The 18,766-nt window shown below is 34.7% G+C and overlaps 1 protein-coding gene across 7 annotated transcripts in view; it reads right to left on the bottom strand.

Moving 5' to 3' along the window:
- The window catches only part of DOCK7 (dedicator of cytokinesis 7), a 188,715-nt gene that overhangs the window by 87,448 nt on the left and 82,501 nt on the right, over positions 1–18,766 (bottom strand). For 6 of the 7 annotated variants that reach the window (XM_020885436.2, XM_020885453.2, XM_070468054.1 and 3 more), the window contains exons 15-19: positions 11,164–11,281; positions 7,727–7,797; positions 3,841–3,979; positions 2,808–2,909; positions 8–94 (exon numbers count right to left, since the gene is read on the bottom strand). In XM_020885436.2, coding sequence (XP_020741095.1) covers positions 8–94; positions 2,808–2,909; positions 3,841–3,979; positions 7,727–7,797; positions 11,164–11,281 — 517 coding nt within the window. Of the gene's footprint in view, positions 1–7; positions 95–2,807; positions 2,910–3,840; positions 3,980–7,726; positions 7,798–11,163; positions 11,282–18,766 lie in introns of those variants that run through there. The other variant, XM_070468056.1, reaches the window with a different exon arrangement.

Below are 18,766 nucleotides of genomic sequence, written 5' to 3'. Positions count from 1 at the left end.
CACTTACTTGTGTATGGATAGATGAAACAGCAACAACTTCAACATTAAAAACACCTTTGTGATTATCTACCCATTTCATGCCAGGTAGGGGAACCTATAAGACATTGAATACAATGATCACAGATGCTTAAGTTGATTATGAATGCTGAAATAACTACAAATTATGAAACAAAAATTACAATATCTCAATAAGAAAAAATACTATGGAAATATATTTTATGCACTACAAACAAATGTAAAACTTATATTTTGTTCTTATTACAAAATCAATGTTTCCTGCAAAAGAAGTAAAAGGCTCAAGGAGCAAAAAGCAGAAAATATGCCTTCAAAATTCTAGCTTCCTAGAAACATATCCCTTTATATCATTCCAAATCTTCCCTACACATATATGTTTTTATATACAGCCTCACATAGGTGATATCAAACATATTATTTTAAAACATGCTTTTTGCCTATCACATTGTGAATCTCTTTTAATGCCAATAAATTCACAGCTATAATATCTTATTGGTTTATAATATCCTATTTTCTTTATATTAAACACTCCTATATTTTAATTTGGCTTTAAAATATTCATAAACAAAGGAAGCCTGTTGTTTTAAGGACTAGGAAACATTTTTTTCTGACATAAATTGCTCAGAGTGTTAATTAAAATATCACAAAAAATTATTTTTAAAAGACAATACATCAGTTCTATCTATACTTCCTGATTAAGTATAGCTAAAAACCCTGAACATGATACTTGAAAAAAGAAACATAGAGGTTGAAAGGGGAGAGAAGGAGGCAGATGTGCTAGGCACCTCAGGATCAAAGGAACTATAATGCAGTGTTTCCTGAGTTTTATTTTTCTCTCATGTATCCTGGACTAGTTTGCTAGAGAAGCTGGTAACCCAGAAATGCTAAAAGGAAAAGACAAAAAGCCTGCTCCCTCTAGCCAAACCCAACAATTGCCCTAATCTGGCCAAAGCCAAGAAAACAAACCACAGCCCCATCCCACCTCCATGTCTGACTCTTTGCAATCCTATGGACTACAGTCCAACAGTCTCCTTTGTCCATGGGATTCTCCAGGCAAGAATACTAGAATGGATTGCCATGCCCGCTTCCAGGGGATCTTTCTGACCCAAGGATCGAACCCACATCTTTTATGTTTCCTGTATTGGCAAGTGGGTTCTTTACCATTAGCACCACCTGGGAAGCCCCATGCAGAGTGGGGAGTGTGAATCTTTACCTCCACCTGGCAATAGGACTTCTCACTATTGCTAAAACACAGACTAACATAAGCTCTAGAGTCACAGCATAATCCCCAAAAGGTTTAGGATATAACAAAAAATCACACGTCATATCAAGAACCGGAACGATTTCTACTTAAATGAGAAAAGACAATCAACAGACAGATGGTCAGATGACACAGATACTGGACAGATCTGACAGGAGCTGAAAGTGCCATCAGGGAGAAAGGCCTCACAGACAATTACAAAGTCCCTGAAGCAAATGAAAAAAACAGAGTGTCTCAACAACAACAAAATAGGCAGATAGGCTTTCCTTCCCACGGTTTCTTATTTTTATTATATGAAGAAAATAAAACCAAGTAAAGTCAGTTTTCTATTACAGTTCAACACTAATTGAATTAGTGTTGGTAATTAATGTAGGTAAGAAATGTGGTATCTTAACTGAGGTAAATAATACAGGCTTTGAAACTTTTTTTCAAAAAAGTTGGTGGAGTGTATTGTAACTACTCAATGCGAGAAACAGCACTAGCTCTTACGATGCAAAATACTCATTTTCAGCTTTAAAAATAGGACACCCAAGTAAACTGTGAACACATACTTCTTTAAAAACAGTCTGTAGCATAAATATCATTTGGGCACTTGTAAGAAATGTAAATAATCAAACCCCAGCCCAGATCTTACGAATCAGAAACTCTAGGGCTAAGGTTAAACAACTGGTATTACTACAAATACTCCAGGCGATTTTGATGCATGCTAAAGTAAGAACTACTCTCATAGAGTACTCTAACAAGCAGTGTGGCAACAGGAGCAACATAACAGTAGTAGACACTTCTTCAGTACACTTCATGTGCCCAGCATTATTCTAAGTTCTGTGTACTACTAATTATTCAGTCATCAACACAATCCTTTTGATACGCATTACTTATTTTCCTCAATTTACAGATGAGAGAATTCAGGCAGAGAGAGAGTGTCTTAAGTCAGGTTGCCATAACAAAATACCATATACTGGTTGACTTAAGTAACAGAAATTTATTTCCTCACAGCCTGAACACTAGACGTCCAAGATCAAGGTGCTACCATGGTTAGTTTCTGGTGAGAACCCCTTCCTAGCTTGCAGATGACCACCTCTCTCTCTCACTGTCTCCTCACACAACTGAGACAGAGTAAGCTCTCTAGTGTCTCTTCTTACAGAGTACTAACCAGGCATGAGGCCCCACCCTCACGACCTCATCTAACCTAATTTCCTCCCAAAGGCCCCCATATCCAAAAGCTATCACACTAGGGGCCAGGACTTCAACAATTTAGCAGAGTAAGAAACTTACCTGAGGTCACACAACTGAACAGTGAAATCTTGGAAACCATACTACACTGCCTTTCAAAGGTGTTATATGAGATTAGAAAAAAAAATCAACAACATATAAATGCTTCAAAGTATTCTATAGAGTAATTTTAATTATAGGAGAAAATAGCATTACTTCACTATATACATACTTAGAGATAGAAGTTTGAGAAAACTACCTTTGTAATGAAAAACTCATTTCATTGATTCTCGAGAATTTCAACATGAGAGATACTGACCTCAGGAGACAGTACAGAATAAGCCTGTGGTGGTTTTTCCAGTGAGACTGGTAGGCAAAACTGCCCAGTCTTCAATCGTCCATTCTGAAGCATTGGTATCCACTTTTAAATAAAAAAGAAATAACATTAATTTAAATGTTTGTTATTAATACTAATTACTTCAAAAATCTGTTTCAAGAACTTGGTATAAGCCAAATTCTTCTCACATCACTAAATACCAAGGGATTTAATTATGTAGGTAATAATAATAATTAGGCCTTTATAATTCATGTAAAGAAGTTTCCCCATGGCTTGAGAAGGATCCCCAAGCCATTATTACTAACTACGCAATATTTAAATCTACAGCAGGTCCTTATCATGCAAAGGAAAGTTGGCAGTAGAAAAAGGCCATAAAGTGAATCAATTTTAAACTGGGGTAATGTGCCAATGTAAATAGGGAAAGAAAGATTTGATTAGACATAAATGTTGAAAATAAAACTAAAAAGTATGACAAGCTTATTTTCTAACATTTAGCAAAATTCATGTCATAAACTGAAGACAAAAAATAGGAATCGAATGTTAGTTTTTCTCTTTTGGGTGAAGGCATGCCTTTCTGACAAAATTGTGATTAGCACAGTATGATGTATTCATCTTAGGTTTATAATTCAAAAGCAATGATTTTCAAAAAATACTCAAGGGTTTTAATTGCTTTAACTAAGGCAATTAAAAGGGGTTTTAATTACTAGAGGTCTCTTTTAGTGATGTTACATTCAAACCATTTTCTTCTGAAGAACCCTTAAAACTGTTATATTTACACAGTATGTTGGATAAATATACAGTAATCAGGACCAACACCTAAGTGTTCAAACATGCTAGTTAATTAATGACATTAGTTAACTATATTAATGAGCATTTTCTTGTTATGATGACTCTTCCAAACCAATGTGGAGAATCAGATAAGGAATCCTCAAATAATAATGGACACAAAGTATATCTTAAATACTGTAATTATTTTTATGATCAAAGAGCTAATATTTAACAAAGATATACTTACTGTGTATCCAACAGGAGTTTCAAGAGGAGTATTTTGTTTTTGTTGACAACTAACATGATAAAAAGTAAAAAGCAAGTGATGATGGTCAGTTAAAGTAGCAGGGAGTTTAACCTTTATTTCTTCATGAAAATCAGGAGACCTTCATACAAAAAACAAAACAAAACAGATCAATAATCAATAATGTGTTCAAAATAAATAATTACGGCATTTGTATACCTGAATAATTTTTAAATTAATTTCATGATTTGTGCTTAATTTTTCTTCTAGTCCAAAGTATTTTTATTTCCAAACTCTAAGTAACTAACTCCTACACTTCCAGATGAGGGAGCTGTCACTGTTTCTGAAATTTCTAATCCCATTTTCATTAATGGGTTGAGTAAACCTACTATTTGAAAATTCATTAATAATCACCATCTTGATGCTGAGATCTTCATTAGATTGGAAACTGTATAGGAGAGGAAACTAGGGCAAGGCTTTCTATATTTATAACCAATCTAGATATGTATCACATAGAAAAATAAGCTTTTTATAGTATATCTCATAACCATACCATAGAAAAACATTTCTCTTTTAGAGCAGTACAGCTTTATATTAAGACTAATTTGCTTATCCTTGTTTAAAAAACAAGATATGTTTAGACAATCTGGTATCAAGATGGGCTCTCTATAGAATTTCTTGTATTTATTATCCCATTGCTAAAAAAATATTGTTACCAAAAACATGGACTAGTTATTGACTGACAGCTTAAAGGAAAAGAGAAAAAAGAATAGAAAAAAAAATCAGGGAACACCCACAATTACATCTGTCCCACTGCTTGAAAGTGTGCACAGCTACTATAGGAATACAACAAATATCATATTTGATCAAACCAACAGTACTTGCATCTCAGTATTTATTGAGAGTGGCCCATATGGGCATTTCTATGGTATAAGCGTATGCATTTCTATGGTGTAACATAAATAGCATCATGATATCATAAATAGCTGTCATGATGCTATTTATGATATAGAGCTAAAAGAGAGAGAACCTTAGCATCCCAACCTTTCATATTTGGTTAGTAGCTCTCAGAGTTATATACAGTGAAAATACATCCAAACTGTATGGCTCCAACTATCTTTAAAGTGAAAGCCATCCCACCAACTAGGGATTTTCCTCGGATGCTAAATACGTCAAATACTCTTTCATCTCAAATAAGCTTCAAAAATGCTAACAGGTAAGGGGCATAAAGTTTTTAATACCCTTAAGAATGATAGTTGATGCTTGCCATTTGATAATTTGATGACTTCAGTGAATATAAGATGATAAAATAGATCTTATTACTTACTAATCACCATTGAATTACGAGAAAGTTGTATTTACTAGTAGTGTTTGACTCTATCATTTTAATTCTACTAATGCTGAGAGCAACAAAATAAAGACTTAGCCAAAAACTGAGATACTTTTAGAAATTACAAACTTCTTTGTCCATATCTTTCCTGGTATTTAGTGTTTCAGTTCATTTCTTTCCTGAAATCATTATGTGAAGGTTCTTACAGAAAATTAAACATCTAAGAGTTATTCATCAATAAGATTTTTATTTACCCACCATTAGGCTAATATGCACTGTGTGACTTTTATGGTGGTTTTAAAGATGAACATTTTTAAAAACCCTCAAAAATATATATTTAGCAGAAGTAAGACAAACATATATTAACAGCTATGCTATAAAGCAGGGGTTGGCAAACTATGGTCACAGGCCAAATCCAGTTCATTACTTGGTTTTGTACAGCCTACAAACTAAAAAATGATTTTTATATATATTTTTAAGAGGTTAAAAATTCAAACAAATAATATTTCACTTAAAATATTAAACGAAATTTAAATTTCAGGGTCCATTAAATAATGTTACTGGCAGACAGCCACGCCCATTTACTCACAGCTACTGGGCATGGCTATTTTTGCACTGTAAAACAGGGCTGAGCAGTTGCCAAAAAGCAGATGGTGCACAAGTCCTAAAATATATACTATTTGCCCATTTTAAGAAAAGTTTGCTGACCCCTGGTATACAGCATATAAGCTTAAGTGCGTCAAGAGAAAAGCTGAACAGATGTACTTCAAGTTTTGCATCAAGGAACTGTCATTTAGGAAGAGATACATGATATGGGCCTTGAACTATGAGTAGTTCAACAAACAGAGGGAATTAGTATTATAGAAGAAAAAAAGATCCAGACACAGGACAGACAGGATATGTTTGTAATGGAGCAGAAATAGAAACATCAAGACGGAAAAGATGATGGGATTACAGACACTAAGAAGGAAGTTAAGAATGTTTTACATTCTGAGTCCGAGCAACTGGAAAAGTGGTGGCACCGTCAATGAAAACAGGGAGAGACTGGTTTAGGAAGAGAGTCAAGAATAAACACGTGGAAATTAAACAGGAAGCAGGCATTCAAATGAATGCATCTGGAAGATCTGAAAATTCACGTCTACACATCAGAAAGAAGGTTAGACAGAAAATAAAGAGTGAAGACAAGCCACATAAAGGTAATAGCAGTAGTGGTTTCATTGAATGTAATTCTGGCATACATACAAGTTCATTTAGGGACAGAATATTATAGAAAAAGAAGCTTAAAGGCAAAACTTCAGTGTTTTGTGTGGAAGGCATATGTTTTAAAGAAAAATTAAAATGAGAATAATTATTATAGAAGAAAAGTAAACCGAGACAGGGCCATAAACTAAAGGTAAGAAAGAAGAAAGTTTTAGGGATGGTAAGGAAAAGCCATGCTACATAACAGCAGTGAATAAAGACTTTTGTTTTTATAAGTATGGAAGAAACAAACTTTGTGGCAATAAGAGATGGAGCCAATGAAGCAGAAGACTGATGATGTTAAGAAAAGGAGTAACTGACGGAGTCACACTCTGAAGAGGCTGGATAAGATTCTTTGAGAGCAGAGATGAAAAGATCCACACTGAGGGAGGGTGTGGACCAGTACCAACTTCATAACAGAGGAAAGGCAGATCCACACAGAGACAATCTGAGATGAAAAGCACAGAAGCTCACAGATTCCAAGTTAGATGGTCTCAATCGACTTCATAAAGCAGGAATACTAAGAGCAGTGAACAGAAAAGAGGTAGGAGCTAAAGGAAGGGGAAGAAAAGTTTAAAACAGCCACTGCCAAGTGGGGGAGAGGGTAAAAAAGTGATGCCAACAGAGTTTACCAAAGCGCAGTGGGGCCGAAAGAAGATAAAATACTACAGTCTCATCATGTGATAAAATCACATCAATTCATGACGGCCTCAAGGGGCACAATTCTGATTTTTCTCCAATAGCATCTAATAAAAAAAAAAAGGAGGGGTTAGGGTACATGAGGAGGGGGGGGAAAGAGGCAGGGATGGCAGAAGAGGGGGAGGAGGAGAAGGCAGAGGAGGAGGAACAGAAAGGAAGAGGAGAAAGAAAGCAGAAATTACGTTATCCAGAGTTCACAATCAATTTTCCAAAGAACTAAAATGGAAAGTCACTAAGGCAAAGATTTATTTGATGCTGCACCAATTTACTGGATGTTGCACTTGGGTGCCAGTATAGTAAAGAGTTAAGTAAAACTACAAAGTGTAGGTGAAAACAATAGGGAAAGACCAAAAGACCAGAGGCCACAATGATAATCAATAATATAATAAAAATGAAAGGATCAGAGAATTTGACAGAAAAGATGTTTTGTATATAAAGTCTTAACTTTGAGATGTCTGTGGAGAGAATGTACATCTACAGGTTGAAATTTAAAACTCTGATGTTGGCTGTCTTGGATTTGCACATTCAGTGCAGCAAAGCATTCAGTAAACACACTAATGTGAGCGCTAACAACGCCACTGAGGAGTGAGTAACTTTGAAAGAAATATTTGAATTCAGTACCTGTTATGATATACTACGGCTGTATAGGCTTCCTTTGAAAATTCTGAACAGCTAGATTTACCAAAGATTACCTGTAACAAATAACAGCATGTTGAAACTTTGTTGTAATAAATGCTGGATGCTTCATATCTATGTAAGAACTGGTCTGATTTAAAAACTGAGAACAATGGGCAAAATCAGCCCAATGAAGAACATGTGCCTATAAGTTCAATTGCTTAACTGTAAATTTCTTTTCAACTACACACCCATCTGACATTCAAACATTCAGAAAGTTTCTATCCATTATATCTATTGGGCAATAAGGTACATTTCTTTCCTTTTTCTTGAAGAAGGCAAAGAATTCATTCTAAAATCAATCTGTAGTACATAATTTGGAATTTATATAAGAATACGATCCTAGAATGGTGACAAAGATCTACTATACAAGTTGGTGGCTTCTCTACTAAAACAATAGTCATTCTAAATGTCAAATATAAATTATTTATATTAAAATATCCTAATTTTGGTCAAGCTCTGTATCCTCACTGTAAGCTACTCTATAATGAAAGAGGAGCTCCAGTCTTCTTACTTATGCTTTTTCTAATCCACCACATAAAAAAAAAAAAAATACCCCTTTTAGAGACTGGATGTTTCTAAAAGTTTTAGCGACATTTTAGAGGTAAAATAATTCAGTCTTATATATCTGACTTGTGAATTCTACCCAACCATGCTAAGGTTAGTTAGGGCAGCTGATTAGATAAATGTCTTATTGATGTCTAGGTCACAGCTATGATTCCAATGTGGCATGCTTACAATGTTATCTAGTCACAGATTAAACCCTTAAGTCTGGCCAGTCATTCTACATCTGCATGAATAGGTATGTGGACAGGTCATCACACTTCTATCACACAAGTGGTAAAAACAACTCAAAGTTTACTCCTCATGGGAAGGGGTTAACTGGCACCATCCTTAAATAAAAAGAACATAATAACAGATATCTATGTTTCTTTTTGCAGGTCCTTTTAAGAGTATGTGAAAGTACAATAATTATGACTCTCCTAGCTATGTCTAATTTCAAAAATTTTCTAAGAATATCTTACCATGTTTTAATAAAAATGTTCCAGTGCCAGAATTATGAAATATATGATTTTATCATGTCAATGTTATATCATCAAAATTTATCTTAAGACCCATTTTAATAGTCATTTTAAAAAAATAAGCAAATACAAAAATAAGCAAATGTCTGATTATAAATTCTTTCAAACTGGCCACTCACATAAACATAAAAGCATTATATTTTCATAACATTAATAATACACAAGTGAATGGAATGCAGTACATTTTTCCCCCTCTGAGAAGCGACTGTTTTTCACAAAGTAACTTATTTTCATAACATGCATGAAATAAAGAGGAAAGTGCTCCTTTGACCGTTTAACATGTATTTGCAATCATTCATCAACTTGAACTGAGCATCAATTACGTCAAGCACTACGACAGGCATCAAGACAGATACGAGTAAGATAGGGCCCCTGCCCTCAAGGAGCTCACAGTCCAGTGGACAAGGTGAAGGAGCAAACATATAATCATAAATGAAGCAGCCTGTAAAAGTGAGAAAACACTCTGGCAGCGCCACAAGAAAGAGTGGTCTAACTGCCAATATGGCTGGATGCAGCTGGGGCGCTGCAGAGGAGGCCATGTATATGCTAAGACAAGGAAGAGCTCGTTAGGCAAAAAATAAAAACTGATTATTTTACATACACTACATCTGTCATAAGCTCAAATTCATATGACCATTCACATATAGGATAATAAAGCATCTATTTTCACAGTGCAGTATCTTTTCATCAACAATGATGGTACATTCAGTCCTTCAGCAGAAATGAAGAGCTAGTTAGCATGAAATGCTCATTCCAAACCTCAAGAGTAAATTCTACATTTATTGAAATATTGCTCAGCATGCATTATATGCAAAGACCTGAAAAAGCTGCCACAGAAGAATACAAAGATGAATAATTTGCGCTTGCTGTTATCAAGTCTATAAATACTGATGAAAGTGAGGCTATTGTGGAAATGAAAATGGTTTTCTTAGTAAGCAGAAAATCAAAAGAACTTGATTCAAATGACTCACATAGAAGGCCAAAATAAAACTGTAAATAATGCACCTGTTCTTAGCTCATTTTCAATCCACAAAGGTTCTCTCAGAGGGTGAACATCTACAGGTGATAGGTATGCTCCTACTCCATAAGTTAAAAATCTACTTTCAAGGAACTTGCATTTATTAGTATCCCACAACTCCTCAGTGACCATGTGGGCAGTCAAGACCCTCCACAGTCTGGCCTCAGTCTACTATTTCTGACTTCTCTTGCATTGTTCTGGCTCACTGGCAACTCACCATTCTACCTCTGCTGAAGAACATTCTCCAATGTGAACTGCCTTCCTTTCCCCATGGTCTAGACCCACTGCTGTAACATTTTAACCACTTCTGAGGCATCCTCTCCCTCTGAACATCTAGACCTTTGAATCCCTATATACTGTCAATCTTCTAATAATTAGCACATACCTTAGGTTCTCAGTATTGGCTGAAAAATTTAATCCCTTGAAAGCGTTAGTCCCTCAGTGGTCTCCGACTCTTTGCAACCCCATTGACTGTAGCTGGCCAGGCTCCTCTGTCCGCGGAATTCTCCAGGCAAGAATACTGGAGTGGACTGCCTTTCCTTCTCTAGCAGATCTTCCCGACCCAGGGATCAAACCCAGATCTCCAGGACTGCAGGCAGATTCTTTACCAGCTGAGCCACCAGGGAAGCTGTAATCCCTTGGGGGGATTTAAAAAGTAATGGTATCTGCCTGGTGTCCCTCCCCAGAGTTTATAATGTAACTGGAGTGAGATTCAGTCTGGGCACTAGCACTTTTAAAAGCTTCCTGTGTGAGCGTAGGGTACAGCCAAGTTAAGAACTATTGCCAGAGGTTCTCAACCAAGGTGAGAAGAAACATACAAATTAGAATTATCGGGAGAGCATTGTCAGCCCCATTTACTGCCCACCACTTTCCACCTCCCTTACCGCCCTTTTATTCCGAAGGAGGGGAATCAGAATCACAGATGCAAGCAGAGAGAAGAGCTATCTGTCCTCTGTTAGAGCACCCTAGGTGATTCTGATCTGGCCCTCTTCTGAAGTTCACTATTTTTAAATCTTATGTGTTGTTCTTATATCCTCTAGATTAGAAGTCTTATTCATCTTTGTATCTCTGGGAAGTGCCAAGCATATATCAAGTCCTCAATAAATCAGACTTCAGGTAAACTCATTACTACCTGTACAGGAAGTAATGAATTCAGGAATACGGTTCACAAGATCACTTCTAATTTCCAGTTCAGACCTGCCACCCAAGTAATACCACCCCCCCCCAAAAAAATCTACGTGAGCCACATATGAAGAACAGAAACTGTAAAGAACATTTCTTACCGGCATGGCATTGCTAGGATCCTCCCCATACATAAACTGGACTTTCACTGTTATATTTCTGGCAGAACCTTGACGGTTGGCAAAATTGAGACTCTGAGGGTATATGTAGAGAAGGTTTCTGTGAAGGCAATAGTATACATGATAGTGAACATATCTGAAAACACTATGCATCACTACTATACACTACAAAAGAAATAAATGAACAAATACTGAATTATTAGATTTGCTCTATAGACACTATGCTAGTTTTACATACAATGTTAGATTTGATTAACCTTAGAGTAATCATTCAAACAGACAGCAATCAAATATACCCCCACTTTACAGATGAATTGAGGTCCAGAAAAGTTAAGAGATTTTCACATAGAACCAAGTGGCAAAGCTGAAATCAGAATACAGTTCAGTCAGACTTCAAAATGCAAGTTATTTCCTCTAAAAGAGGCTTCTGAGAAATAAACAAGTGAGGACAGAAACATTATTAAGAAATTAAAAGACAGTTCTAATACTATCTTATAGGATGACATTTATAAATAAGGCTTTTTGTATAAATGTGATCGAGGTTTTAAGAGGTATAATATTCTACATTATTGTTCAAAAAACAAATATGGCAGTATGGCAGGTATAACAGTATTAGATAGCTACTATGAGAAAATCACATATTACTCTACAATTAACTGACATAAGCCCAGTCGCATCTTACACAGCTGCTGGCAGCAGTACCTGCTGCCAATACAGAGATGAGAAATAATTCAAGAAAAAGCACCAAAATAGAGGACTTCAAAAGGAGTAAGAAAAAATAGATTATGGCTGATTCATGTTGTTATACAGCAGAAACCAACACAATATTGTAAAATGATTATCCTCCAATTAAAAATCAACTTTTGAAAAAAAGAAAAAAAGATTGAGAATTACTTTACCTGAAGACTAGTGCTTGCTGAGAGTGGATGAAGTATAATAAACCCTCCTAATCAAATACTTGGATAATGAAAATAGGTCTAAATTTTCTGGAAGGTGGTAGGGTAATACAGAAATTGTAAATGAACATACTCTTTGACCTAACAAACTCATCTCTAGTCTAAGGAAAGAACTACACATATGTACAAATGGGTCTGTTCAAAGAAATTCATGACATTGTTTGTATTAGGAAATAGTTATAAAGAATTATAAAGAAATATGTTCATCAGTACTGGGCTAATTAAGACATACTAATGAGACAAATACATATCAGAATCCCAAAAATGAACATGTACAGCAGTATTTATTAATGCAGAAAGAGATATCCAGCACGTTGAACGAAAAAATAGCAGGTTCCAAAGCAGGATGTATAATGGCATTAACCTACTTATGGGAAATTGTGAAAAAATATTGGCAGAAAACATTTTTAATCTGAGGAAAGAAACAGACATCTAGTTCTAGGACATTCAGAGAGTTCCAAAGACGACGAACTCAAAGAGACCCACATCAAGACACACTATACTTAAAATGTCAAAAGTTAAAAATGACAAGATTAGAAAGAGGTAAAAGGTGTCATCACACATTTAATGGCAGGGAGATATCTATAAACAAGAACATTTCAAAACAATGCTGCGTTGTGAGAGAAGTATGCAGTAGCTATGGGAGAAAGAAATAGGTACTTAGTTGATCGAGATGAAGTCTTTTCATCTTCTACCGCTGCTATGGCACTTGTTGAATAAACTGAATTATTTTTGTGTAAATTTTTTCAGAGGCTAGATTTTACTGACTGCACCCTGCAGTAACATTTAACATGTTCCTTTGTGTTTCCTATAAATTGAAAGTTGAATCTAGACCTTTGATCAACTTTCAGGGACAAGACCACTTCATAAATGATACTGTATGCTTCTATCAGGAGGAAAATATTGCTTGTTGTTTCTCTTTCTGCACAATTAGTAGACAATCATGATCCATGCCGAAATCAATTAACTCATTAAGGGTTGCCAAAAGGTAATATTCTTTCACTGATTCTATATTTTTAAGGTGAAATATCTCTATGAAAAGCACTTTTCCTTATCTACTATTTGCTTTGCCAGTGAACCATTCATTACAGGAGAGGCAAGGATAAATGCTTCATTCTTTTCCATTATCTGCCAATTTTCAAAATAATCAGTTGGTACATTATACTCCTCTAAAAGGGATCAATTTTTTTAAAGCATCACTTATAAATTAATGAACCAAACATATTAACAGGTTTAAATAGTTTACAGTTACTATCTTTATCAGTGTTCAAATTGTATCATCCTTGACAAGTGAAAAAGTCAATTCAAACTAGCTCATAATCCCTTTGATTCAGTCATACTAGTCTTCCACAGCTTCTTGCTAATTCCAGACTCTTCCTGTTTCAGGCTCTTGTACACTTTCTTTCCAAACCTGGAATCAGCTATTTCTCCAAGGAGCTGTGGTTTATAAAGTGGAAAATGTTTTTCTAGGCCACTAATTGTGGGTCACTCATTGTTTCTTCTTTTGAAAGAGTTAAGGGGGAGAATGCCTTTAACATGAAATATACCTAAATTCATAGTGATAATTCACATTCAAGAATACAAGGCTTTTATTTCTTCTTTTCTATCTTGCATCTATATACCATTTTTCCTATGCTGAGAACCACTACCAAGGACATTAACTAGGAGAGAACTAAAATATCATTTAATTACTCATTGCGTGTTATTCAAACAAAGGAGTCTTAAGAAACTCTAAGATCTTGTGGCCATCCAGAAGAGGATGAGCCTGCAAAGAAGACTGATCAGTCACCCACAAAGAAGCAGAAAGAAAATCTTGAGAGTACAGTGACATGGAAGGAAAAGGAAGAAATCACAAGTACAATTAAAAGAGTTAAACATCAAATGCTATTCAGGGACCACATGAGGTAAGAAATGAAAAATGTCAACTGAATTCAGCAACATCACATAAACACACCACAGCTTCTTTATCCATTCATCTGTTGATGGACACTTAGGTTGCTTCCATATCTTGGCTATTGCAAAAAAGGCTTTCACAGACCAACTCTTTACCTTTTTTCTGAAATAACTGGTAACAGTAAAAAGCACCATAGGTATGCTCTAAAAGTTTTACCCTTTTAGTGCTACAGGAAAAATTAATCAAGTCCAGATGGCGCGAGTGGTAAAGAATTCACCCACAATGCAGCAGACATAAGAGACATGGGTTCAATCCCTGGGTAGGGAAGATCCCCTGGAGGAGGAAATGGCAACCCACCCCAATATTCTTGCCTGGAAAATTCTGTGGACAGAGGAGCCTGGAGGGCTACAGTCCCTGAGGTCACAAAGAATTGGACACAACTGAGCAACTGAGCATGTCACTGATAATCTTAGGCTGAAAACAGAAAAAAGTAAGATTCAAGAGTAGTAGGCATTAAAAAACTGGAGCAAGTAAAATTCTGAAGAGTAGAATTGAGAAGGGGAGAAAGATAATGCAATATTTGGAGACAAAATATGGGGATTTGGGATGCTTTTTAAGACTGGAAAGGTTGAAGTTTGATTAAATCCTAATGGAAAGAATGTAGTTGAGAGAGTTTGTACACACTAAACAAGAAAGTAAGAGTCCTGAAATAGTAGGTGAAAACAGGATCCAAAGCACTTGATAACAGACTGGCCTTTATTATGCTTATAATTCCTCACTGTGACATTTACTGAGTATACAGTATACTAGATACTGAAAATAAGGGAGATAAAAGGCAAAGTTCTTGACTTCATAGAACTCATATCTGGAGGGAGAATCGAACAGGCAAATAATTATACTGCAGAATGATAAATGTTATGAACACTGAATGTCACTGGGGGCCCACAAGGGGACTTAAAAACTAAAGAATCTGCCCACAAATTTCAATGAGAAATTTGCAAGTAAGATAGACAGGCACAGAACAGCAAACCACATCATGCTTTTTCCTCCCACCCCTCAATTTCTGCATTAGGATTATTACCGTTTTAGCTTTGTGGATGTGGACATAACCAGTCCCTTTCCATCTTTCAAGTTTTAGAAAGGCTCACTTTCCCTCTCAAACATCATATCACTTTGTTATTCCATTCACAACTCAAATAATCTGCTTAAAATGACCCTAACTTATCTTGTTTATGTATTATTTCTTGTTTATATACCTCCTTTACTTAAGTACAAACTCCATGAGTGCAAGGACCTTAACTATCTAGTTAGTTCCTCTATTTCCAATGCCTAGGATAGTTTCTCCTATGAATAAATCATTGATTGAATGAATGAATAGTACAGAACTCACATAAATATTTAGTTGCTTAACTCTTCTGGAGTTTGGATTTTCAAGTGAAATGGGAATTAACTAAACACTAAGCTATGCTTAATTTCTAATATAAGCAATACAATTTTAAATTCAATTTGTCTCTGAAGGTGAAATGCATGCATTTAGACCAGATTCTTTTTCATTCTTTTGACTACTAACTCCACTAATAAAGTTCCACATAAACCTAGTAAGTCTTTACCCTGCATTTGTAATACTCCTTCAGAGGAATTTTAAGTTAGCAGAGAGAAGGTAGATCAATAAAAAGTGCTGAGTTGTTGAGATACCTGACTAGCCTTTTTTAAGGCTGATTTCATATTTCACCACTTTCTCAAAATAAATTCTAGATTAAATCCAAGTTTTAAATAATAAAAATAAAACTAACAGAAAAGCATTAAAGAAACCATATTTTATAGGTAAGGAAGACATTTCTGAGCATGAACCACAAAAAATCACAAAAAACAAATTTTAAAGCCTCTACAGAGCAGGGGATACCAAAAACACAAGCAGAAGACAAAGGACAAACTGGAATAACACTGGTGTTACGTAGATGACAGAGAGTTAATGTCCATCAAGTGTAAATAATTCCTAAAATCAGTCAGGAAGAGACGAACAAACATGGGAGAGGGAGACTTAGACAATACTCAGGTAATTCACAAGAAGAGCAAGGCAGAGAGACAGCAAAATCAACTGGATATATTTGCCTACCAGGTTTATCAATATTTTTTGTCTTGCTCATTCAAAATATTGGTAAAAATTAATGAGAAAAAAGAAACCCTCATAAATTTTCAGTAGGGATATAAACTGGCACAATCCTTTTAGGATAATCTGCGAAGAGAAATCTACTTTGAAAGTTAACATCTATGAACTTATCATATGAAAATATTTATATACAAATATAAATATATTTTCTATGCATATTGTTTATAATCAGAAAATTACAAGCAACTTAAAGTATCATTAATAGGGAGATGATTAAATTAAGGCACATCTATATAATAAAAGACTGTGCAGCCACTTAGAAGGATATGGTAAATACACAGGCACTCATATGAAAATAAATTTTAAAATGTTAAAAGTCTTAAATCAATGTACATATATAAAAAACATGAGCTATATATAACACACTCTCATTTGTGTTAAATAAAAATTACATTTAGCTAGTTATCCAAGGGAACTGGTATGATAGACCCCAAAATCTTAATAGTGAAGAGTGAGGATTTTTATTTCTTAAAGATTTTCAAATATCTGGGTTTCCACATTAAGTACTTTCAGTATAAAAATTAAACATTTATTAATGCCAAGTTAATGGACATGGGAAAAAAAGCTAAGGCAAATAAAATGATTCCTTCGAAGGTCACTCACCTTCTGGACCTGTGTTGTCCAATAATACAGTCTAGTGAGAATACAGGGCTTCCTTGGTGACGCAGACAGTAAAGAATTCTGCCTGTGTTGCAGGAGACCGGGTTTGATTCATCAGGAAGATCCCCTAGAGAAAGGAATGGCTACCCACTCCAGTATTCTTGCCTGGAGACTACAGAGTACTTTATGTGTACCTGTTCTAACTGACATATCCTGAAATGTCAGTATGTATGAAATACATACTAGATTTGGAAGACAGTATGAAAAACGACTATAAAATACCTAATTAATATTTTCATACTGGTATGTTAAAATGGTAATTTTTGATATATCAGATAAATAAAACATACGTTAAAATTAATTTCACTCATCTCTTTTCAGTTTTTTACATACATAACTCACATTGTATTTCCATTGGCCAGTACTGTTCTAGACAAACAGAGGAAAAGGAAGCTAATGTATTACTTTTTCATTAGTTCATATAAATATTTCTATTTATAAATATTTTTCTCAGTTACTTTTAGTCTTTCTACCAAATATATTAATTCAAAAACAAATGACCACAGTTAAAAAGGAAAAAATTAGTAGGGACATACTATATTCAAACTAATAGGGATACAAGATCCAAAATGCCTTGTGTTTTATTTGGAAGTCAAATCTCCATAAGATTGCACAACCTGGGAGAGGATAAAGGACTTTGCTTCACTTTTTAAACAAAGGTCCTAAACGTCCTAAAATTCCATACAGCTAAGAAGTTTTGAGTATTAGTTCGCAGAAACTGGGAATCCTTCAATTAGGTCTTAATTTTGCTTAGTTTCTTCTCTTCTTTGGCATAAAAGTTTTAAGTTTTTATAACGTTACTAATTATATCTGGTCAGAGTTCTGTTTAAACACATTACATTTCTCATGTTGACACTCTTCCACAGTTTGTAATTAGACTATTTAAATTATATTCCATAACATGTCAAACTATTTTCAGAAAAAAATCACCCAGATATTTCTACCCAAAGACAATATTATAAACCAAGAATATGCAACTAGTGCCTCTAATCTCTCTTAGCATTATATGTGAGGTGTTACAGCATGTAGCTTCAACAGAAAGTGTTAATATTCCAGCACATTAACTAAAATAAAAAGAAACCTACACACAGCTTTTCTTTGGTATTATTATCCAGTTACTTTCATGCACTGGAAGGGACTACTTTTCAAATTCTTTTCATTATAAAGAACCTCCAATACTAAAAAGGAGTATCGATTACATGCAAATTTTTATTTGAAAAACTCCCATATTAAGACTTATCATTATCTTACTCATTCAATAAAAATTTATTGCTCCTCCACCATGTAAGGAATTTACTGAAGTGTTCTATGGAATATAAATTAAAAACAGATACCGATCTTACAGCTTTATAAATAAACAGCTTATAGTACAGTAGAGACAAGAAGTTGGCCCATCTCAATTGCCCCTCAACTAGAAGGTGGATGAAATATCAGGGTCAATAGTTTCAAGCAAGAAAAGGAGACAGTTCAATTAAGAGAAGTTTCAAAACATGCCCTTCATGACCAATGATCACAACACTAACATATCCCTTTTAAAAGGGGGAGAAAATTCAAATTTTTTCACTAGTTCAACATACACTTCTATAATTTCATAACATGCACCTGGTGGTAAAGGTAAAATGAAAATGAAGAAGAAGGGAAAATGTTTTGCTTTTCTTTTTCACTACTGGAAGTATTTGTATACTTTTATTTACTTGCATTCTTTATTTCTCTTACAAACAGAAATACTTATATTGTTCTATATTGGACACTTAGAAAAAGTATATACAAGCTAAACAAAAGAAATAATTCCTTATACTTACCAAGGTTCAAGAGACCAAAGTAAGAAAACCTAGATTCTAGAAAAACTTCCCAACTTATGTCATCTTAACATAAGATTAGATAATATTTATCAATAAAATATTA

This window comes from Odocoileus virginianus, chromosome 5, assembly GCF_023699985.2.
Source record: "Odocoileus virginianus isolate 20LAN1187 ecotype Illinois chromosome 5, Ovbor_1.2, whole genome shotgun sequence".
In the NCBI taxonomy this organism is placed as follows: Eukaryota; Metazoa; Chordata; class Mammalia; order Artiodactyla; family Cervidae; genus Odocoileus; species Odocoileus virginianus.
The sequence above is the reverse complement of the archived record's forward strand: the minus strand, read 5'-3'. Positions and strand labels throughout refer to the sequence as shown.